General features: G+C 31.5%; 3 protein-coding genes across 20 annotated transcripts in view; 2 read left to right on the top strand and 1 right to left on the bottom strand.

Moving 5' to 3' along the window:
- Positions 1-4,404: 4,404 nt before the first annotated feature.
- LOC148601815 (complement C1q tumor necrosis factor-related protein 6-like) lies at positions 4,405-9,126 on the top strand. Of its 10 annotated transcripts, none has more exons than XM_088555374.1 (6): positions 4,406-4,558; positions 5,941-5,981; positions 6,506-6,568; positions 6,979-7,068; positions 8,005-8,220; positions 8,693-9,126. In XM_088555374.1, exons 4-6 carry the CDS (start codon positions 7,062-7,064, stop codon positions 9,112-9,114), a joined length of 645 nt encoding a protein of 214 aa, XP_088411500.1. In that variant the 5' UTR covers positions 4,406-4,558; positions 5,941-5,981; positions 6,506-6,568; positions 6,979-7,061; the 3' UTR covers positions 9,115-9,126. The 10 variants fall into 10 exon arrangements, with proteins under 10 accessions (XP_088411499.1, XP_088411500.1, XP_088411501.1 ...); XM_088555375.1 differs by having other exon boundaries at positions 6,506-6,570; positions 6,986-7,068; XM_088555370.1 differs by adding an exon at positions 5,204-5,338 and having other exon boundaries at positions 4,415-4,558; positions 6,979-8,220.
- Positions 9,127-9,952: 826 nt separating this feature from the next.
- Positions 9,953-24,512, bottom strand: LOC148601814 (phosphatidylinositol N-acetylglucosaminyltransferase subunit P-like). Of its 2 annotated transcripts, none has more exons than XM_088555378.1 (5): positions 24,492-24,512; positions 15,477-15,654; positions 14,402-14,474; positions 13,651-13,769; positions 9,953-11,878 (listed from the first exon to the last, which is right to left on the bottom strand). In XM_088555378.1, exons 1-5 carry the CDS (start codon positions 24,492-24,494, stop codon positions 11,757-11,759), a joined length of 495 nt encoding a protein of 164 aa, XP_088411504.1. In that variant the 5' UTR covers positions 24,495-24,512; the 3' UTR covers positions 9,953-11,756. The 2 variants fall into 2 exon arrangements, with proteins under 2 accessions (XP_088411504.1, XP_088411505.1); XM_088555379.1 differs by lacking the exon at positions 24,492-24,512 and adding an exon at positions 16,389-16,551.
- The window catches only part of LOC148601813 (nephrocystin-4-like), a 48,796-nt gene continuing 41,019 nt past the window's right edge, over positions 16,798-24,574 (top strand). For all 8 annotated transcript variants that reach the window (XM_088555352.1, XM_088555358.1, XM_088555354.1 and 5 more), the window contains exon 1: positions 16,798-16,958. In XM_088555352.1, coding sequence (XP_088411478.1) covers positions 16,806-16,958 — 153 coding nt within the window. In that variant the 5' untranslated portion in view covers positions 16,798-16,805. The remainder of the gene's footprint in view (positions 16,959-24,574) is intronic.

Genomic DNA, 24,574 nt, shown 5'->3' with positions numbered 1-24,574 from the left:
TTATAGGTTTTGGTAAACTGATTAATTTACAAATTATTCCAAAATTCATAAGAGCGCCCACGTTAAATTTCATACATATACTGAAATGATCCGGTTAATTAATACATTGTCAAGTACATCGTTACACATTCTAAAACAAATTTTCTGATATTTTTTGTGAAGCATTTTACATGTACCAACCTCAACAACAAAATAGGAAAGCCAGAAATCCAATTCTTCGTCGGTGATTACCGAATTAATTTAAAGGTTGGACTAGAGTGTATAGGTCTGTTGAAGAATGATTTTCTAGTAAAATCATTTCGCCACTATCCCCAGGTATCATAGATGTTAATGCCCCAATTTGTGTTTTTACCGTGTTTACCGGGAAACTTTTATCCTTGACTTTTCTCACTTCTTCAGTTGTTGATGGACGGACAAATCTCTCGTTAGATTGACTGATGTCAGGTTGAAATCTTCACTGTCGTCATAGTTTTATGAGTTTTATGCTGAGGAAGGATATCAGTTATCCGAAATATTCAATTTAAATTTTACCATCTTCTGGTGATGTTAAACATATTTAGACGTTTATTTAATTTATTGTTATGTTTCGCATCGTTTTAACGATCCATTACCCTGTAAGAGTGATTGTTGACTATTATTTAGACGATTATTCAAGTCCGATCCTTTCTGAAAAAATCCTGTAGGTTTCTCGTACTCATAAAACTGCTTAACGAAATCTGTAAATTTAGACCTTTTATGAGACCAAATTAAAGGCCAAAAACATGCTGAAGTGCATTTTGGTATAACCATTGTACCTTGACCTTTACATACTTTTAAATGCTTAATACACCTGGTTACGAGTTTAACAGATGGGACAATCCAATTATTAAATTCTGACCAATCAAAAGCAAAGGCATCTACACCTTTCGTTCCAGGACACCAATGAGGCGAAAAGAAATTGGGTAATTTCTTATTGTTAACGTCAGCAAATAAATCACAAGTATGGGGTCCCCATAATTTATTGAAGAAATCAAAATATAAATCTGAAACGGACCAATCATCGTAATAAATAATTTTACTGTAAAAATAAGCTAAAATGTTCTCGGATCTCGGAATCCATTCTACTTCTAAAGAAATTTTATGATGAATACAAATATTAAAAATGTCAATCGCTATGTCTTGCAATTCACCCTTCATGCTGCCAGCTTTAATAATATTGACTACATTTTGATTGTCTGTATAAATCTTAACTAAACGATTATTCAAACTATGAATTAAAGACAATATTGTTATATGCACCGCTTTAAACTCTCGAAAAGTTGAGCTTTTAGAAGCTTCTTCAGAAGATCACATTTTATGAACGATTTTACTGGTAGTTTCTACCGTATAACCAGCGGAAGCAAAGCCACTTGCATCTGTATAAATAATTTTTTCAGGCAAACGTATTTGATCAATCATGCACTTTTTAGGCAAAGCGTCACAATTTTCAAACCAGAAATCAATTTCTATCTGTGCATTTGGAGTTAAATATTTTTTTTCATCCCAGTTATAACTAGATGCGATTATCATCGTCATGTTTCTGCTCATAATTCTACAAATGTTACCTAAACTAGGCATAAAAGAAATAATGTTGGCTGTGATTTTAGCTAAACGCCTAGGAGTTAAAGTGTACTTTTTCAAAGCTAAAATATCTTCCTTAAAACAAATGATCTTGTCAACAGGAATTTCTAAGGTACATGTATTCAGGTTCCATACAAAACCTAATCAAGATAAACATTTAGTAGGCTGCCAGACACTTTTCTCCTCATTAACGAAGAACCCAGCCGCTTTGAGATCATGCTTTAAAGTAAAAGATAAATTTTTTGATCAGCTTCTATTCCCAAACCATCATCGAGGTAAAGAACAACCCGTAAACTTTGTGAAAGCCAATACTTAACCAATGGTCGTAACACCTTAGAAAAAAACATGTGGTGCAGTAGAAAGGCCAAAGGGCAAGACAGTAAAACAAAAATACCTTATAATGTCTTGAAATTTCCATGAAAATCCGAGAAAAGATTGATGATCCTTTAAATTTTCGCTCATCTAAATACTGATTAACCCATCGTAAATCCAAAATAAGGCGTTCTTTACCTGATTGATTAACTGACACCAATAAAGGATTAACAATAAATGGAATTTCACCTTGACACTGTTAATGCGCCAGTTTTTAAAAGTTTATTGATAGCTTGCTCTACAATTAAAGAGTGTTTATAAGCGGAAGCATTGTTAATCAAATTAGCAGGTAAAGGATTTGTAAATAACGGTAAACGATAACCACTTGAGATGACGTTTAAAACAAATTGATTAGCTTGTAAAGTATCCTTCCAAAACAAATAATGGTCGTTTAAACTGCCCACATAAAAAGTATTTTTTTAAAGATGAATCAGTATTATTTTCAAACTCATAATATTTTTTTATTAAAGTAACTAGGTAAATTATACTTAACTGATTCAGTGCTACTGCTTTCCTGTTGGGAACTTTGTCGATTTTCTAGGACATTCATTGGCCCAGTGCCCAACTGCGTTGCAATAAAAGCATCTGGTGTCTCCTTTCTTGTCTCCGTAATATTTTGACTGTGAGTAGACGTTCTTCCCTGAAGTGGCAGTTGCGCTCCTGTTAGATACTTGTCCTGAATATGTTGTGCTAGACCAACGAAAAAGATCAGACTGGGAGTGAGAGGGTACTTGATCTTTAGGCGATTCATTGCGGAAATATGGAGTGTTAGCCTGGCGTGACTGACTTACTGCCTTTTCCTTCCTTTTCATCTTAGCCCTATATTCTGCCTGTTTCAACCCTGTAGCATCCTTCGAGTTATCAGTAAGAGGATCGCCGACATATTCCTCTACTACATTCCATCCGTATTTGTCAGCAATTCTTATTATCTTATTTCTTTCCTTCAGGGCTTTCTCTGAGTCATCTAAGATATTCGAAGCTGAAGTTATCGAACCGCGCTCTAATAAGGACTTACACTTCTCAATCTCCTCAAGACGTGCCGAATTAAAATCATGCTGTCTTCCATTTCCTTCAAACTTGAATTGAGTTGTTTTGACGGAAGCTTTCACTTGCTTGTTTGACAATCCAATTCTTAGCTCTATTTCATTAAAGATATCCTTCTTGTGTTTATCCAGGGTAGTGTCCATCCTTGTGGTGAATAAGCGTAAGGCATCAACTGGATAAAACCCATCATTCGAAGCAATAGGCCTTTGACTTTCATGTTCATCTTCTTGGCGCGGACCTTCCATAACTATATAAATAAACTTGTCGAACTGTTTTGGTGTGAACTCGATAACTTTAAATGATACAAACATACCTTAAATACCCAACCTATAACCGAATTACTCATAATACTCCGCCAGCATACCCAATAAAAAAAAGGAAATATAATTATTCCAAGAGAGTTTATTTTGGAAAGAAACTGGCTATTTTTTTTTTAAATCAAGACTTTCTTTTTTCTTAATATGTCCTAACACCTCTTTATACTTACATTTTCACCTTTTAATATGTCTATATAAGTAAAAATGTCATAATCATTTGCCAAAAACTATTATAAATGGAAACATAATTACATAAGAAAATACTATTTCATGGACTGTCGAGGCAATGAATCAGTTGTTGACAAAAAGGTTACAATTTCAGTATAGATAGGGTTTTGAAAAATAACTTAATATATTTTGCTGACCAAAGTAAATATCTTTTACATTAAAAAAACTGTAATGAATTGAAAATGTTGACAAACTGAAAACCTCTCAATTTTAAGCTATTGACCACGTAATCATGTATCTTAAATTTTACCAAATTTCACATGCTAATGTTACAACAGCTTTTGACTTGTACATAAAAAAATGTTTATTTTAAAAGTAACGATCATATTGCACCAATTATGACAAGAACGTCATTTACAAAATATAAGAATGTATACTAGAAAAACTATGAACAATGCTAACTAACTCCACTCCTCTATTTAATAACATGCACCTTTTGACCTCAATATTGATTTGGATCAAAATATAAAATAAGAGGTGCGCACAACTGAACATGTAATAAAAATTCTGTTATAGTTTCATTCCATTCCATTCTGTAGTATATGAGGAGTTGTGGATAAGAGATGGGTTCACTATGTCCCCATATTCACAAAAGAAAAGTCCATTTTTTATATGTGAAACTCCCAAACTGTTTCAGATCAAAATCTAAAATCAAAGACTGATTTCTTCAAAGTCGCTAATCGTCAAATATTCACTGTCACTGATTTTGGCATATTTTAAATGGTACAAATGCGATATGCTCTAAACTCGGGGGACTTTCGCTGAAATTTTGGTTCCCTTGATTTTATTGTGTACTCTTTCGCAACCGTCATGACCCGAATGGCTATATATAGATATCTATATACTGATAATATATATATGAACTTATATAATCAATTGTAACGAAAGCCAAACAGGGACGGACGAAGGAACTACCAACCTCTGTGTAGCAGATTGGAGAACCCTTTCTCATACACGCAAGAAACACATGTAGAACACGCGTGTATGATAATTAAGAGGTACGTTTTTATATCGTATTATATCGTATGAATCTGGAACTACAACGCCTTGGTGGTGAATATGGCGGAGATCTGCTGGATTATGAGGCGTATGACTACACATTAATGCAAATCATATGCGAATATTTAAAACAGAAATTACGAGTGCAAGAAGTTGCTAACACTATTAGCCACTTAATAAGAGATGCATAAAGGCAACATGCAATAAAGATCCTGTGGAAGTTTCATCTGATGCCATTCAATGGTATAGGAAAAGTAGCAGATATTAGATGGGTCCCCCAGTGTAACGGAAGGAAGGAAGTATAGACAGAAGGGCGGACAGACAATATACCTCCCACTTTGCAATTGGGGGTTACAGTATAAAAAATATAAAACATTTCCCTCCATTTCTCATCTACAAGTTAAACATCAATTATCTTTATCAAAATGAAAAACTTGACTGATTGTCGAGACATACAATTATTAGATATCAATTTTTACAAACTGCATTTTACATTTTTCAACTGAAATCCTGCAATATTGGCACAAATGGAACTCATTGAAAGTTGAATCATGTAGTAGTGTGATATTAACTAAAATTTCATTTATCTTTTTCATATGATGACGCATCATCTTGTTGACTTTATTGATTGTCAAATTGTGCAGCAGTGAGATAACAACTAAAGTTTATTAAGCTTTATCTAAATGGTGACACATCATCTTATTGACTTCATTGATTGTCAAATCATACAGGGGTGGTAAAGGATCTTCTGGAATGTCATCTGTAGGTCGAGGTCGAAAGTATGAATCTGTAATGATATAAAATAGATACAACATAACAAGTACCTCATGCTAAACTACCATTTTACTACAAGGATTTCATCGTTATCATAAATGAATTATATGATAAAAAGGGAAAGAGTGAATAGCCAACATAAGATCACCAGTGCCAAAGAATGCCTAGATTTAACGAGTGAGCGGAACTTGTTCAATGCACAAGTTAAATCTTACTACATTGGCACAAGTGTCGTAGTTTTGATTTTTTTTATATATATAGATTTCTGCCATTGATTGATTAGATTATATATAGCCTAACCATTCTGATAAAAAAATCAAAAAATGGGCAAGTTATTCTGTGAAACCTTAATGATTTGTTCAGTTTAGACAGGTGTTCGTTTCACCAAGAATCAAAATACATATAAAAATACATATAAACTGATATAAAGGGACCCAAAAAAGTGTCTGGTTTAGACAGGTTTTTGGATTATTCAGGGTTTTGTTTAGACATGTTTTACTGTATTCATCATGACAGATCATGATGGTACATGTATTGGTATATAACTTTAACCAATGTACGTTCAGAAACTACTGTGCGCCTAATTATTGTGATTTTGTAATTTTAGGCGATAATGGATTGTTTTAGGAGAATCCTGCGTTTGTTTCTGTGAGTCTTTGTTTTACAATTTTAACCAGACACATTTTTTGCAATAATAGAAACATGGCAATAATTTTTGAATTCACGGTAAATAATGTTACCATATTTCTTTCAATGTAACATTTTACCCAGAAATTTAGAAATCCTCTTGTGGTCATTGAAAACAAAATTGTTCTTTCGAATTATTAAAGGATGACTTTCAGTTCAGTCAAAATCAAAAGAAGTAAGCTCATTCAAAGTATTTCAGGGTGTTATGGATGAACAAATAATTTACTATACCCATGCATTTCAGTCATGACGATATTGTTGGCAAGAGGGTTATAAAATTTTATTTGGTTATTGTTTATTCGACTACATGTCCATGCTTATCTTAAAAGCTACAACTTCATTGTGAAGTAATAAATATTCTAGCTCTGAAGTACCATTTCTCCCTACTCAAAACTCATTTCTCCCTGTCACGTCTGAAAGGGAGAATTGACTGTTCACTGAATGCTAGATTGAGACCTCACAAATACCTGTCATAACTTTTGTAGAGTCAAGTGATGGCGTCTGTTTTAAGTATTATTCCCATATAGAATGGATAGGCAAGGAGAAAGGTAACACAAGTAAAAGTAGGCATGGCAATGGCCGCGTAATTTGATTGGTTAATCCGCTATCTATGAATTAATTCCGCTGTCTTTGAATCATCTTTGAATAGTTAGCACCTGATAACCCATAGATCAAATTCGTAAACTAATTCATATAGAATGGCCGATAAAATGAATTCGTTAGAATTAATTATCGAAAGCGAACGGTAATGATAAATAATTTTCGGTTAAATCGGAATTTAATCATTGGTCACAGATGATATTTTTGTTATGAATATTCTGTTTTGATTTGTTTTTGGTTATGACTTTGTTATTTCTTGTTTATGTTGAGTTTGGTGAATTTGTCTGCTTCATTTGTTTAATTGAGTTTTTTGTGTTGTGCTCTGTTTTGTTTTGTTTTGTTTTGTTTTTTTACATAGTAATGGTTGCGTTTGTAAGACAGACACGGCCATTTATAACCACCAAAAATAGCCTGGAATACAGATGAAAACATTCTGTTTCAATGATTGGTAACTCTTTATCATAGATATTTCTATATATTTAGCTAGTACGAAAATCTTGAATAAGATATAAAACCAATAGCAAACATTCTACGTATATATGTGTACATGTTTGCACTAAAATTCTTTAAATCGGTCGATGGTTCCCACAAGGTTTCTGATAAGCTATGTTAACCTTCAACTACCATTACCAAATACTGACTAGTCATGTTTGGAAGTACATTTCTTTTGTTGCTGTTTTCTCTGGTCGTTGAAATTGGTGCAATTTCAGAAATTCAACAGCTAAAAAGTGAGTAGCGTTTTCAAGACAAAATAGTACCTCTCTGTAGAGGTGTCCGTCTCTGAATCAGATTTTCAAATCGTTTTTTTCCTCTCTCAAAAAAGGTAATGCTTTAGAAAGAATAATCTTAATGAAGCAACAAATGCATGTTGTATTCATCCGTCTTCTTCATAACTGGAGAGAGTGGTCCAGAAAATGAACTTAATAAATTTAACGTCAGTATAACACGATATTCAAATGTTTTCATATTTGTTCCCCTTTTTTGTTCATACATGAATAAAATAGAGAGTGAAGTTCAATATGCAGTTAAAAAAGAGTTTAAGTTCCATCACATTTGCGAGAAATACTTGGTTTCATGATGTTTGGCTAAGCAAGACATATTAGTCATAATCGCCATTTTACCCGTGAATGTCTATTGTATTAAAGGGATCTGTCAATACATCTACTTTGTCGAAGGTTATTGCCAATATTCCTAAGACGTCAACATATGCACTCCCATTCACTAAGTCATCTTTTTTCTTATATAATAAGTGAAGTCGAGTTACATTACATGATAGAAAAAAAGTATGCTCTAATACGTAAAAGTGTACTCTATCCCAGCCAACAAAATATCTTAAACAATTATCTTCATTATTTCATATACACCACCCCGTTTCGTCATAAAGTTGAACTGCAGTCCATGAAGACAGAAATCGCTAATTTAAAGACATCGAAAGACAATGAGATTGCTAATTTGAAGTTAACAATGGAAAAGGAAAAGGAAGATTCGAAAAGAAAAATGGATACTGTGGTTAAAAAATTAAAAATGGTATCTGAAACCTGCATATACCAAGAGAAAGGATCGGAAAATATCAATGTGAAACGACTGCTAATGAATCCAAGTAAGTCAACATAGCATTGTATCTCTGAACTGCTACTCAATTATTTCTTCGTAAGATACTGATGCTACTCAATGAAGCAATGAACTATATGAACTACTTCTTTGTCTTTCCTTGAAAAGAATGGGCAGACATTCAACGCTAAATGCTAACAATCCGTTTGATAAAGACAATAGGTACCATTCATTTTTAACAAAGGAAAATAAGACAACGAAAGCATCTATTATAAATAGAATCAAAAAACGAAAAATGTACATGTAATGTTGTGCTATAAATGATTAAACAGGTAGTTAATAATATGATAATTAATTGGCAAGAGTGAATAACAACATGACCACGAGTACCGAGAACGCCTAGATTTACCGAGCTAATTCATAAAATGTTCTTGGCACGAGTACTTTGTTTCTATCCTGTAATTGATGAATTCCCATGAATGTGTTTTATATGTGAATTACAATTATATTTTTGTTTCTAGCTTCTTCCAGTTCTACAGACCTACGGGTTGCATTTACTGCAGCCCTGACTCACGATGTCAGTTTAGGAGAACTTCAAACAATAGAGTTCGACAAAGTCTTGACTAATATTGGGGGAGCATATGATGCCCGTCATGGTCATTTTACAGCTCCAGTTAGAGGGATATATGTTATATCCGCTACTATATTAAACGTTAAAGGAGCCGAGGTCCATACTGAAATGGTAAAAAATGGTGTTGAATTAGTAGAGTTGTATGGGGATCCAAGTAGCTTCTCTCAGGCGAGCCAAACCCTTGTATTGGAACTACAAGCGAATGACATGATCTGGGTCAGACATTTCCTTGACAAAGGTCCTGTATCCATTTATGGAAGAACAAACCAACCGATTAATTCATTTTCGGGTGTTCTTCTTTTCCAATTATAAAATTTCACAGCATATCAGTTTGATTTGTTCTTCTACAACTGAACACTTACGACTTGAGTTGAATATAAAAGAGTGTGTAAAGTATCAACAATAAAAAATCAAAACTTCAAATAGAAAGACAATTCACAGACATGAGAATACAAAGACATTCGCAAATACATAAAAAGCAGAAAACGTTAACAATCCAGAAACCTAAAGTAGATAACAGAATAAAATACACTTAAAAACTTCTGATAAGAAAAACAATACAGCATAAAAAATTTAAAGAACTATCTATATGAACTTCCACAAAAAAAAAAAAAAACATGAGTGACATCAGGTGTCCCGGTAGGGTAATCATGCTCTACTCCGCCAGCGGCACTCATTATATAATATGCAACCCTTTAAGCGTCTAGTTCAGTGAATGTCACTGATCATACAGTGTATCATGTCTCATCTGTGAGATCTGTGAGATACTCAATAGGCTTGAGATAACAGTTTGTTTCCACGAATACAAGAAAATCATCTCGCATGCCACATAGTTTCGATTTCAAACGTTCTGATCATGTTATATATGTATAGGTTAAGATCTTAATCTGAAGCAGATGAAGTTACATCAATTGTGTCTTTATTGTTGTTAAGTATAAATATGCAAATATATGTACTGCTGCTTCATTTTGATAAGGCGAATATTCGTTATGAGACTTGACTATTTTCAAGATGTTTCCACAATACAAGATATTGTGGATGCAACTCCTCTGCAACCACTTGATGAATTAATTTGGTACTTGGTATGATGCATATGATGTAGATGTGTATATTACATCGCCATTTTGATTCAAATAAAAAAATACAGAACTACATTTCAGCAAGAGTTTTATTCCAGTGAAATATTTAATTATTTCACAAAGAGGTCAATGTACCTTAAAATATCTCAAAATACCTCAAATCTAAGTATTATAATTGAAAATATGCATATTCAATTCTAAATAGCACTCTCTTATCATTTTTGCCACATTGAGCAATTAAAGAATGATCAATTTAGTGTGGAGTGCCATGATAAGAGATGACCAACATACACATATTTGTTCTTTTTGCCACAAGAATTTCTATTTTGAAGTCTACAATGAAAATGTAGCTTGAAATGGATATTGTTCCCCTTTGTTTTACACATATACATGTAGGTTTTATATTTCAGGTGTAATTAACTACAGTCAAAAACGAGCTGCCCAAAAATAGTAAAGAAATGTATTCCAAGCAAGGTTATTTTGAAAAAAAAACTGGCTATTTTTATTTTTTTTTAATCATAACTTTCCTTTCCTCTAGATCTTTCATCTACCCTAGACTTAACATTTTATGAACACTTTGGTGGGTGTTTCTAGCAGAGGACGCTTACCCTACCGTTGCACCTGGTCCATGCTCCCAGTTTTTAGTGCATTCAGAGTTGCTCATTTGCTTTTGTTACTTTGTATGTATAATTTTATTTATTTTATGTTCTTTGTTGCATTTATCTGTTTTCCATGTCTGGTCTTTGTCCCTGGATCAGTCTTTTGATTACAGCTTTTTTAAAATCTATCCTAACACCTCTTCATACATACATATTGATCTTTGAATTAGTCTATATAAGTAAGAAATGTCATAATCATTTGCTCAAAAACTAGTATAAATGGAGACCTAATTAAAATCAAGAAATACAATTTCACGGACTGTCAATGCAAGGGCATGAATCAATTACGGACACAAAATTCACAATTTAAGGATCAATATGATTTTGTAAAATACCGAAGTCAATATGTTTTACATAAAAAAAAATTGCAGTGAATTGAAGATATTGACAAACTGAAAACCTCTTAATTTTAAGTAATGACCTTTAAATTCTGTATCTTAAATTTTATCAATGGTTGCATGCTAATAATTACAACAGGTTTTGACTTGTGCAGACATAAAAGTTTATTGTAAAAGTAAAAATGATATAGCACCAATTATGACAAAAATGCCAATTAAAACATATTAGGATGTATACAGTACCTGAACCGATCCGTGTAGCAAAAATTGTGATCGATCATTGAACACAGATCAGTTTCCAATTAGTCATCTATACGTCAAACTGATCTATCAAACCGGTGATTGTATCACGTTACCACAGAGCGGTCAATTATTTTACGGTTTCCGGTGTTTTTTGTCAATTTTACACATATTTATATGATGCAATAAATTTGAACATCAATTTGTACTTTTATTTTACAATTGTTTTATTTTTAACAAATCATTCGTCATTTTACGTAACAAAACTGTGATAAGATCGGTCACCGGTCATCGAGCTTTCAGCGATCAATCAGTCAACAGTCATCGATCCATCAAACCGTTGCGTGGATTGGTTCAGGGACTGTACTTGAAAAATCTGTGAGCAATGCTTACTAACTTTATATCCTCACTCCTCCATTTAATAATATGCACCTTTTGACCTCCTTATTGATTCAGATCAGAATCTTAAATTAGAGGTGCATAATGGGCATGAATAGAATCCATTGAATGTCAAATCATGTAGTAGCATGAAATCAACTAAAATTTCATTTATCCTTTTCATATGATGACACGTCATCTTGTTGACTAAACTGATTGTTACAGTTAAATTGTGCAGCAGTGAGATAACAACTAAAGTTTCATTCAGCTTTATCTAAATAGTGACGCATCATCTTGTTGACTTCACTGATTGTCAAATCATACAGGGGAGGTATAGCATCTTCAGGAATTTCATCTGTAGGTCGAGGTCGAAAGTATGAATCTGTAATGATATAAAATAGATGCAACATGACAGGTACCTCATGATAAACTACCATTTTACTTATAGTTAACATAGATGAGTAATAAGATAATTAATAAAAAAAGGCAAGAGTGAATAACCAAAATATGATAACCAGTGCCGAAAATTTGATTTAACAAGTGTGTGTAACTTGATCCGGGCACAAGTTAAATCTTAATGCTTTCTTGGCACGAGTGTCATATTTTGGTTATTCAGATAACTAATTGATCCATATTATTTATTATATAGTTTTTCTTCTTTATTCATTGCTATTTTCAACAAAAATTTTTAATTTTATGAATGAAGGATTGATAAATGATGTTGTGGCATATTGGCAGGTGAAATTCCCAGAGTGAAATTATTGAATTTATTTCAGTGTGAATTATCAAAAGTTTTTACACAGGGAATGTCTGGTAATACTCTACTACAGTTTTTGTATCTACATATATATATTAATGATTCTTGCAATAAATCCTAAAAAAGAAAATATTGTGTTTCTGGTGACTTGATTTTTCTAAAGCATTTTACTAACCCTAAACTTTGGCCACCACAATAATATATATTTAACTAACTTATAGAGTGATAGGTATCAATCATAAGATGTTTCCCCATGAAGATCAACTTCCCTAGTACAAGGGAAATAATTTACATCAGGTCAATTTCTTCAGTTAGATTATATCTAGCCTAATCATTATGATAAAAAAAAACCACAAAATATAGAAAGTTATACTATGAAACCTTTAAAATTGGTTCAATTTAGACAGGTTTTCGTTTTACCAAGGTTCAAAATACATTTAAGGTAGTAGACCTACAGTAAGGGACACAACTCTTTAAAATCATTGGAACGTTTGTATTCACCATTTTATACCCATCACTGTAACTTGGTCTGATTTCATTCTGTTTCAAAGGGAAGCTTGAAAGGTTTTCGTGAAATTGTAAATGATACAAACATATCATGGATTTGAAGAGTTATGTCCCTTACCCCAGGTCTACCTCCTTAAACTGATATAATGGGACTAAAAAAGTGTCAGGTTTAAACAGGTTTTTGGATTATTCAGGGTTTTGTTTAGACAGGTTTCATTGTATTCATAATGACAGATCATGATGGTACATGTATTACATGTATAAAATGTTTTAGAATAGCACTTAAGTCACTGTAAGTTCAGAAATTACTGTGTGCTTAATTTTTGTGATTACAAGCCAATAATTTGAATTCAAGGAGAATCCTGCATGTGTTTCATAATGTGAGTCTCCATTATTACAACTTAAGCCAGACACATTTTTTGCAATAATAAAAATATGGCAATAATTTTTGAATTCACTGTAAATGAAGTTTAAAAATTTCCTGCCATGTAAAATTTTACCCAGAAATATAGAAATATTCCTATGATCATTGAAATCAAAATTTTCTTTTTGAATTATTAAAGAATGAGTTTCAGTTCAGTCAAAATAAAAAAAAAGTAAGCTAATTCAAAGTGTTTCTAGGATGTTCTGGATGAACAAATAATTTACAATACCCATGCATTTCAGTCAAGATAATACTGTTGGCAAGGGGATAATAAAATTTTATTTGTTCATTATTTATTTTGTTTATTAGACTACATGTACATGTCCATGTTTATCTTCACACTGAAGTGATAAATATTCTAGCTCTGAAGTACCATTTCTCCCTACTCAAAACTCACTTCTCCCTGTCACTTCTGGAAGGGAGAATTGACTGTTCACTGAATGCTAGATTAAGACCTGACAAATACCTGTCATAACTTTTGTAGAATCAAGTGATGGTGTCTGTATAAGTATTATTCCCATGTATAATGGATAGGCAAGGAGAAAGGTAACACAGACAAAAGTAGGCATGGCAATTGCCCAATACCTGAAAAAAAATGTAAAAATAAAATAAAACAAGAATATCTGTTGGTGCATGAATATCTGATTGGAGACAAAAAATTGGCAGCTGATAATTTTTTTCTGGAAGCAAAAGCGCAGCTCTTCCCTATGCACCATACTTTCACAGTGCAAAACCATTTCAAGAAATATGAATTTTGTACTTAACTTCAATCATGTTGAATTCCAATGATTTAGTCAAATAGTGGGCAAAATAGCCCTAGAACTGTACTGGGGGCAATAATTCCTCATAAAATATCAAAAGGTTTGGTGTGTAAATTGTTCAGGCATTTAATTTGGATCAAACCATACAGAATATGAATTTTTCCTTTTACTCTTCAAACAAAAAGAAATACAGATGAAAAAAAAAATTTCCATTTTGTTCTATGTGTCAAAATATCTGATTGTAGTCATAATGAAATACTGCCTGACTGACTGACATGCCGGACAATTTGTGTGTCGGTCAGACAAGTCAGAAATCTATTTTGTAAAGACTAGCTATTATTATCAATAAATAAAATAGAAAGATTTGATACTAAATCAATTGAAAGCTTAATGCCAAATATTTGTTTAAATAAAGAGATATTTTCCAGCACATATATTTCTGTATCCTTTACTTACTTTTGAGGCAGATAAGTTAACCCTATTGCATGCAACCATTCATCGGGAACATAGGCCCATATCACATACATAACTGTAGGAAAAATGAAAAATACCCAATAAATTATAATTCATAATATTTGTACTAATTGTCATAATTCTTTTCATTTCTTTAATCTTACCCTACCAGTGCACCAGATCCATGCTCCCAGTTAATAGTGGAGTCTGATTTGCACATTTACATTTTGTTAGCAACCTTTTTGGTTACATAATGTATTTTATGCTCTTTGCTTGTAGGTCTATTTTTCTTGTTTAGTTGTTATCCTTGCATCATATTCTTTCTGAATACATACAAATATATATTTTGAACCCTCGATTTCCCTTTTAAACCATAAATTAAGTCTAACTTCATCTTAATTAATCGATCATCAACAATTTCACCATTTAATGTGTTTCAGATAGAATCATACCATTGCATGCATTGTTGTGCTAAGTGCTATGAACCTGATTTATAAAATGTTGAACGGTAAACAAAACTACTTACATCAGTTTTTCCCTTGAAGGCTTTATAAAATCATTTACGAAATTTGAAATCAAAAGCCGAGATAATTGAATTGTGATTAAATTCTAACAGATGAACAAGGTGAGTGGAATATACAGATACTTTTTAATGGATTAAGAATATTAGGGAATATTTATAAAAAATCTGACTCTATATTTTCATAAGATTATGTATTACAAACTATGGTTAATGTTCTTTGAATATTGTTGATTATCCTAACCGTGTATACTCCTAGCATACCGTGTATATACAGAGACAGATAGATTTGGCAAGGGGATTTAAAAAACTAAATCATACACTTAAAAATATGTATGTAAACAAGTAAATATGTTTAGGTCAAACTGGACTCTGTTAAACAATACATGCAAATGCAATGTAGACATTGCACATGTATATGTACATGTATTTGCACGTAATTCTTTTTAATTGAATTCATAGGTCTTATCATGCTTATACATGTACATTTGTACATGTACAATGTACATTGTACATGTACTTGTTAAATGTCTGACAAAAAATATAGGAAGAACTTACAGAAAAAAATGTAAGACAGCAAATACAGAACAAATCCATAAATAGCCCTTTCTGGTGTTGGTGATGGGGAGTGTTCTGGCATTTTAAGGTTCATCAATAAATGCAAGTCATTCAAAAGCCCTGTGTTACATACAATGTACTTCCATATACAAGTAAGAAATCTAGGTTCACTGCAATACTGAAATAATGAATAACAACAATGATATACATTAATTTGATAGTAGACTTTTTTTTAATTTAATACATGTATATAAAGGGAAAATATAACATCAATGCAGTCATTACTGCAGTGTTAAAATATTTACCATTGAATAAGTCATATATTCATAAACAGCAAATAATTCATTTTGTATACACATACATGTACCAATATTTACAAATTACATAAAATACAAAGTGGATGTGTGTGCAAAATGATTACAGAGCTATAAAAAATCTTTGGGAGAACAATTTTTATGCACATGTTCAATTGTAAATGCATAAACATACATGTACAATGTATTTGTACAACAATTTTGACCAATGATTACTTTTTTGTCGTTGTAAAATTTATTTTTTCACAAACATGATTATCATGTGTTTGTTTAAAGAGAAAAAAGTTATTTGATTTGAAAAAATAAATTAACAAAAAACATGAATAATACATAACAGCATATGACATGAATTTTCAGATTTGTAGGTATGTACACGTAAAATGAAGTACATTTGTATGCATGAGTATACATTTTCTACAAGAACAATATCCTTTAGTGAGCTATTAATCTTAGGCTATAATGATCAGGAAGTCTACATTTTTTGCAAGGGCATATGTAAGATCTCTTCATTGACATTCGTTGATTTAATGTTACTGTTAGTTAAAAAGGGTCATGTTTGGTATCAAGTTGCATTTTCTATAACTATTAATTGCTTTGCCTTTGAATGTGAATCAACAAGATCTTGATAATCGCTAGAAGTTCTACTCAGTGTTTGGTGCTACACATGGAAATGGTTTTTGAACATTTTTAGATAGTTGTGGCAACTTGTGCGTGGTGTGACGAACTCCATCAAAACGCTTTCCTGAGAAAGTTTAAATTATTTTAAATCACACCATGTAAAGAAATGCCGGGTAACTGATAACAATTTCCGGAATTTCAAATATTAAATCTATCGGAAATATAATTTTTATCTGGTATTAATAACTCAATGATATATAGAACTTCCACAGAGAACAAAGATAAACATCTATTGACTTATTGATGAAAAAAAGGTAGATAAATTTATTTTCGGAAATTTTAGGAGTTGCGTCCGATTTTAGTTCCGAAATTAGTCCTTTTATTTTTTGTTTACATCATGGCGGTTCTTTCTGCTGCAGAAATGCAGTGGAAATCTTTATTTGAGAAACACACACATTTGCCACCTGCATTTGACAGAGTTCATACTGCACATGACATTTCTACTCCTTTTTGTATTGGCTTAAAGTCAGTGGAAGGTTTAACACAGCGTGTAAGTAAGAGTATGCTTATTTAAATTTCTTGTCTCCATGTATTTCACGTCTATGCACGTTTCATGGTTTGTTGAAATTTTGTTAAATTGTTTTTTTTTCTGGAATGGTCTTCTTCTTATATTTATTCTTCTTAAAATCTCATTCGTATGTTAAATTTTGTTTGAAAGAACATATTGATTAGTTGATATTTAAACAGAATACACAAAAAAATGAAATGTGAAATGATTAAAAGGCCAGGTTAAGGGGAGATAACTCTTGTTTACTTCAGCAATTATTTACATTTGTATACATATTGTATTGTACATGAACATGTATACAATCAATATCAGGGTTAAAATTTAACTTTCGTGATTACAACCATGATATGAGGAAGACATTTGCCTTAAATGTGAACCATTTGTGCAAAATTAATTTGATTTAGGATAATCTCATTTATGGGAGTCAGCATAAGATATTAAAAATATTTGTAAATTTATCAGTAAAACAGCTCCAGGTTCTGTGAAGAATGTCTTGCTTTACCAAAACCTGAAGTGACTTTTTTCATAATGACCGAGGAGTTCCGATCGTATAAGATGTGGCTCTTTGTTTAGTTGATGTTTTGACTACATTTGAAAGTTTCAGTTGGTAGAGATGTAGTATTATGCTTTAAAAAACAAATATTTATATTTGTGTATACATTTATGAGCAAGGTTTTCTTGGTTACAGGTACATGTGATATTGCTTATGATCAAAATTGTTAGAATCAAAGTAGGATACTGTGCAACATTTGAATATTTTTTTTAACGTTCTAACAGTAATATGAGGAAGTTGAAGCCTTAAATGCTCTCAAAGAAATATAACATTGTACTTCTCTTTGGGAGAGTCATATTTTGAATAAAATTATGATTGCCATACACATTCATTATAACATATAGTTTGGAATGTGAGTAATACATGTACATGTACACATGTAGGTTCTGTCCATGTTAGATCAAAAAGGGTAGTCAAAGGATGTAAAAATCCCCCTTAAGAACTACATGTACATTTTTAAGTAACTAAGGTTTTTGAAAATAGGGAAAATAATCATCCAAAAGTTTGATCATGCAACATAATCTCTTGTTGACTAGCTGTCACAAAAAATGCTAAAATATTTTGAAGTTTTAAATAGATTTTTCAACAGATTAAACTTGAAATTTTGCAATATGCACAGTACATGTGCATCAGGCCTTTCATTAAGAGGTGAGACCAGGGACTTTTACCCTTTTAAGCTACTGAAATGTGCCTCCAGAATTTTAAAATTACATATACATGTAGTTTTATAAAACAAAATGATGAAAAGTACCCCCTACAAAATAAAAAGTATGTGGTACATTTAAGATGAATTTTTAGGCACGCCTAAATATCTCAGTCTGAAGGCAATGTTAGACGAAACTCCATTCGGTCTTACAGAAATTTTATTAAGATGTATTTAGCTGGTTCACATGATGGAGCATTTTATTATTAAGTAACACGAACTAATGTACACTGTACCTCATCATGTACATGTATCATGTATTTACTTAGAAACAATTTATCAGACACATTTGTACTCAATTTATCAGATACATGTACATTTGTACTCAAATTTAACTGCAATGTTTAATGCTAAGTAACCTGTTGGTCTCAGGTAATTAAGTTGCTAAACATTAACTGGTCATGAATTATAGAAATCTTTTTTTTTAATACATTGTATTACACAATATACATGAACATATCTATTTTTTTAATTGGTTATGAATTACAGAAATCTTTTTTTAAATATTACACAATATACATGAACATATCTGTATTTTTTAATTGTGTATTTAGTTTAGCAAATTCTGTAATATATAAGGCTACATATTTTTATTTTTTGTTGTTTAATGGGTCCTTCTAATGAAATGTGCAATTATTTACTCCAATCTGTCTGGTCTGAGCCTAAGGAGAAAATTTACATTGAAACTCCAATACTTTTTTTTATGTATTTGCATCATTTACAGAATTATCTCCCTTAATTTAAAATTCTACAGTAAATTCTGTATGAAATTATGTAATATATCTGCTAAGACCAAGGGTAATATAGAAAAAAACAACTTAATTTCTGTTTACTATAACATTTTAAACTCAAAACAATAAAAAATCAAAATATCTTAGGGCTCATATTAAATTGCAGGATCTTTACCTTGAGTGCTACATTTTTGTACATGAACATGTACTTTAAAGTCACTATACCTTTAAACCTTGGTGACATATTTCATTGTAGCCATTATCTTGACATACTGTAAATGTACACAGTACATTTTAAATGATTTAGGGCACGGTATGTGCCATACCAAGTTTTCCCAACTAGAAAATCAGCATTCTAGGATATTTAAGATAAATTAGGTTTCGACTGATATTCTCAAAATGAAGATTAACTTCCCAAAATTAAAATCTACTTTCCAAACTTATCAAATACATGTTTTATGTTGTTATTTTTAGACATTTATTTTTTGCTCATGATGTCACAGTTATGTGACCAAAACTGAATTCTTCCACATTTACTGCATTAAGTTTAAAATCTACATTTTTGCAGGTATCATACCAAATGCAATCTTAGATTGCAAACCAATTCAAATTCCATCCAATCTAAACTGTTCAATTGATCATTGGTTCAGTTGGAGATATTCATGAATTAAAATTTTACACTATTGGTTGGAAAGCAAAGATTCTTTGTACATGTTACTGTACAAGTGTTCATGTAGAGTCTGTAGGCTAAAACAAGAATATTAAAATATCGTTTCCAATAAAGGGGGAATTCAAATCCCCAGAACCACACCCTTTTTTTTATAAATTTCTAGATACAGCTGTACATTTGTACACTCCTGTCACAGGGCTTAATCTAGACATAAATGACAAGAAGAAGTTTTGGTAATTTCTACTTGAAAAAAAAATAACAATACTGACATTTTTGTCTATGTAATATATTACAAAACTTCTCCCTGTCAAAGACAAAAGGGAGTAGTGAACACAAACAAGGAGAAGTTTTTGCTCATTTCTTCTCCTAGATTAGGCCCTGCCCTGTCATCAAGTATGAGTTGAAAAGAGAATTTAAAATCAATTAAGCCTGAAATGTACAGCCTAGCAGTTACATGTACTTGTAGCCACATTCATTTGTACACATATGAACATGCAATCTGCTTAAACAGTGTAATCTCAATCTAAAATAAATTCTCCTTTTGGACAGTAGAATTTGTTTGGTGTAGAAATTAGACAGGTGTTTGATTTATCTAGGTTTTGAAATTATGTACATGTATATCTTAATTAATATGAAAGGACTTGAAAGGTTTTCGGTTTATGCAGGGTTAGAATTAATGCATGTAGGTTTCTCTGTATTTAGTGCTCCATTTAATTTATATTTAATTTTTTATATAAAGCTTTTGTCATGAATAATCATGAGCTGACATATTTATGATTTAATCATTTATGGCAAATTGACTTCAGTTTTTCACTTTATCGGCATGATCAATGAAATATATTATTCAGATACCAAGATATTCTTTAAAATATTCTGACAAATAATGGATAAAAATAGTTGTTTATGGTGTGATTTTAATGATCTAGTATCAGCTGATAAATATTGACTTGTTTCCATGGTAACCACTGCAACATTTAAAGTGCTGGTGATTAAGGGTTTTCTATTAACTGGGAGTATATACCTACTTTAGTCATTTAAGGTCACAAATTAATGTTAATTATTAAAGTCCAGACGAAAATGTTGAAGGAAATTCTGCTGTTGTGATTTTTATTATATTATAATTTCATGATATATATGTACAAATGTACATGTACTTCTTGTTTCATGTAAAAGGTCCTTGACTTTGTATCCCAAATTTCGAAGGTTCACCAGAAGAAAGTCACTGATACTTAGGTTCAAACTTCTGCCTGATTGTGGATTGATGCAAAAAAGTTATGTATTGTTTTATAAATTATATAGACAATATTGCTGCCACATTTATGGAAGGTCATAAATTAAATCTCATGAAAAGTTTATACTTCTCACATGAATTATGTATACCATTATAGTAATGACAGGTGAAGTTGTGTTTTAGTTATATTGAAATTTAGTAAAAATTTGTAGTGTATTTCAAAATTTACTCATTTTTAACTTTAGTAAAGGCATTTTTTTTTTTTTTTTTGTGTTGTTAATTGAGTCTGTTAGAATCTCATTAAACTCTGAAATAAGTGGGATGAAACTTTGTTCTCTAAGCTTACCTTTAATGCATAAAATTTAGCCATTAGATTAAAAAAAAATCTGCTCCTGACTGATACATGATACATTGCTGAACATCAAATATCTTTATGAACCGCAACTTTCATTCAGTTTGGACATGTATACATTTAGATCTCTCATGCTCCTATTTCTTAGGTTGTACAGTATATGTACATTTGTACATGTACATGTATTTTTAAAATTTAAAAAAAAATGATATCACAATCTGCAACCATGTTATAGTCATGCAATGAGATTACATGCAGACAATGCAATGTTTTAGGGTCTTAGCTACTACAGAACTGTGCTTTATAATCATTCAGTTTTGATTATGAACACTTGATGACTTTAACCAAATTAAGGTTCTAGGGATATGGTGGCTAAGAGCAGTATGTGCTACACTTTTGTGGTTTTATTCCATCAAAGAGACCAGATTCTCAATGATCATCTTCTGTAACAGAATGGTTTAACTGAATTTCAAGTGTTTTTGTCACTAATTTAAATAAATAATAAACAAGAACTCTCGCAGATGAAGGGTTATAATAAAATTACCGAATTATTAAACTTTAGGCAATATTCAAAAGGAGTAACTACATAAAAAAGAAAATCTGTTTAAAAAACAGAGAAATAGTAGCCTGCCCACCAGTTGTAGACTAGCTATTATTTGGCAGGGCTGGCTAATGTTAGCAAAAGTCTATATATCCATGTAGTAAATATATTGAAAAAAATGTATTCAGGACTGGATAGAATTTGTGTGAATTTCATACACTGAAAACAAATGGCAGTATCAAGGTGAAAGAGTTAGAAATCACCACATACCTGTACATGTACATAAATGTACCTTCTACATTTTTTACATCCCTCACTGGGAACACATTCTGATGGTCAGTTTTAAATCTTTTTGTATGTTACAGTTGTATAACAGAAATCAGATTAATGTAAAACTCATTCTTACACAATAAATATTGCAGCACTGTTGTATCATAATGCATGTCTGTATCTACTTGAAAATAAAATGCATGTACCTCTATGTAAGTGACATACATGTATTGCATATCTAACATAAACATTGTACTTTTCATACCTGTAAATATTATTAATTGTCAGTTTAATCAACAAATACAGCTTTATACAGACTAGTGCCAGTTCAGAACTGGATTCATAGCATGATAGAAGTCATGTAATTCCTGTGGGGATTGTGCCAGACATTTTATTGATAATTTGTCTTGGTGATATCTTTCTTGATCATTTTATGATTTACCTTTTTATGAGGCAGGTGCTAATTGCAGGTATACCTAACATCTGAAGGATAGTATATATTTTTATTAGGTGCCATTCACAAGTTACTAATTAGGCATGCTCATAATTACATGTACATGCTATATATATATATATATATATATATATATATATATATATCATAAAACAACATTTAATAAGTGAACATATGGCTAAAGCGTATATACATGTACATGTATTAGTATTACTACATGTACATGTACAAATTTACATAACAGAAGTAAATGCATGCACTGGGAAATTGAGATGTCATGGATGTCTAAAGAATTATTACAGATTTGAAAGACTTAATACAAACTATCATTGTAGTTTGTATATGTACTGTTCATGCTGCTTACATTGTACTTTTTATTCCTCACATTGTCTTAATTTTCAATAAGTATGTACTAATGTATATATACATTTTGTATAGTGCTAAATGTAATGCAAGTGCATGTACATCCAAATACTAGTACACGGCATAAAAAATCACGTAGAATAGGATATGTGGATATTCCCAATGATATAGTCATCCACCAAATATGGCAGGCAATGAACAATTAAACTGCTATAGGTCACCAGATGGTCTCCAATGATGGGCAAACCCAGTACCCTAAAGTATGATTTTTTTCAAGCTTGAGTTCTCTTTAAATATATAACAAAAAAATATGAGGTGGTAACCTCAGTACCGGATGACTTCCTTTTACCCCTAGGTCCATTTGAACCTGGAATCCTGAATTCCCTTTCCCGTGAGGTTAAATGGCCAGGCAGTTTGTATAATTGTGCAAGTTAAATGGCTACAGTATTAGATGTTAATATTTTATGAAGTTTTATTCATATGTACCATATGACTGAAAGAAAGCGGTTACCTTTAGTACAGGCAATTTGGAAATTCTATGAGATTTTTGTTTTTTCAGACAACTGAATACTATTTACCCATGCACTAATTATTGATAATTCATTATTGTATGGCAATTTTTAAGATAATGATTAGCTGAGTCATGACATTTGATCTGTGTGTAAATCTTCATCTTGAGTAGGAACTTGTGAAAATAGTGAATGTGCCTTGTCAATTATTTATTTGTTTACATGACCAAATATTGCAGCATATAGATCTACTCTAAAGTACATGTAACGGTACTAATTAAGATTTCAACATCTTTCAACTGTAGAATATGCACATGTGGCAACTTTTAGTAGATTTCATTTGCCGTTCAAGTGGACTGGTTGTTCCTCTTTTACATGTGTACATGTATATCATGTACATGTATGTGCTAAGAAGATGATCATGAATGTTAATGCTATTGGGAATTTAGCATGTACATGTATTAATGAAGTGAAAGAATTGATCTGGAATTAGCATTAAGTTCATAATTAGGTAAGTTAACTTGGACTATAAATGAGACTTCATCTGGATTATGCAATTTATAGACATTCAGCTAGTGCATTTGGAAAATACTTTATTAACTTCTTCCCTCAAGATCCCTGGTTTATGATTTGGACCTAAGGCTGATCAATAATGCTTGTTGACAATATCATCAAGCCTGGTATGGTATAACAAAATTTATGGTAAAATAATTCTTTTGTGTACCAGTTTTGTTTAGTTTCTAGTTATATTGTGGTATGAAAGTCAATTATTCAAGAAACATACATGTACATGTACTGGTAATCACATCTAAAATGAAGGTATAATTATTTCAATATATTAAAGCATTCTTACCAACAGAATGAACATATAGTGCTAGGCTGCAATGAAATCTTATTTACAGCTGTGAATAAAAGTGCAAAAACATCAAATATTATACTCACTGAGTACAACATGTAAGTTTCAAAATCTGTGATAAACATTGGTTAAACGCCTACAAAACCTAATGACTTTTTAAAATGAAAGCTGGAAACACTCCAGATAGGAAATTTATGGATTGAAGTATGTCCTGTCATTTGTCGAATGATCTTGAAATTTATGAGATGAAAGGACAAGATATTTAAAAATGTAATAACTTACCATATTTTATTACAAGGTGGTTTATAATCTTAATGCTGTCCCATAATGGTAGTTCTTTGGACTATATTGGAAAAAGGCTTTGA

Source organism: Perna viridis, chromosome 12 (genome assembly GCF_037379345.1).
Source record: "Perna viridis isolate PV_CMFRI_1.1 ecotype Kerala chromosome 12, ASM3737934v1, whole genome shotgun sequence".
In the NCBI taxonomy this organism is placed as follows: Eukaryota; Metazoa; Mollusca; class Bivalvia; order Mytilida; family Mytilidae; genus Perna; species Perna viridis.
Note: the sequence above shows the minus strand (reverse complement) of the source record. Positions and strands in the feature narration are given on the sequence as shown.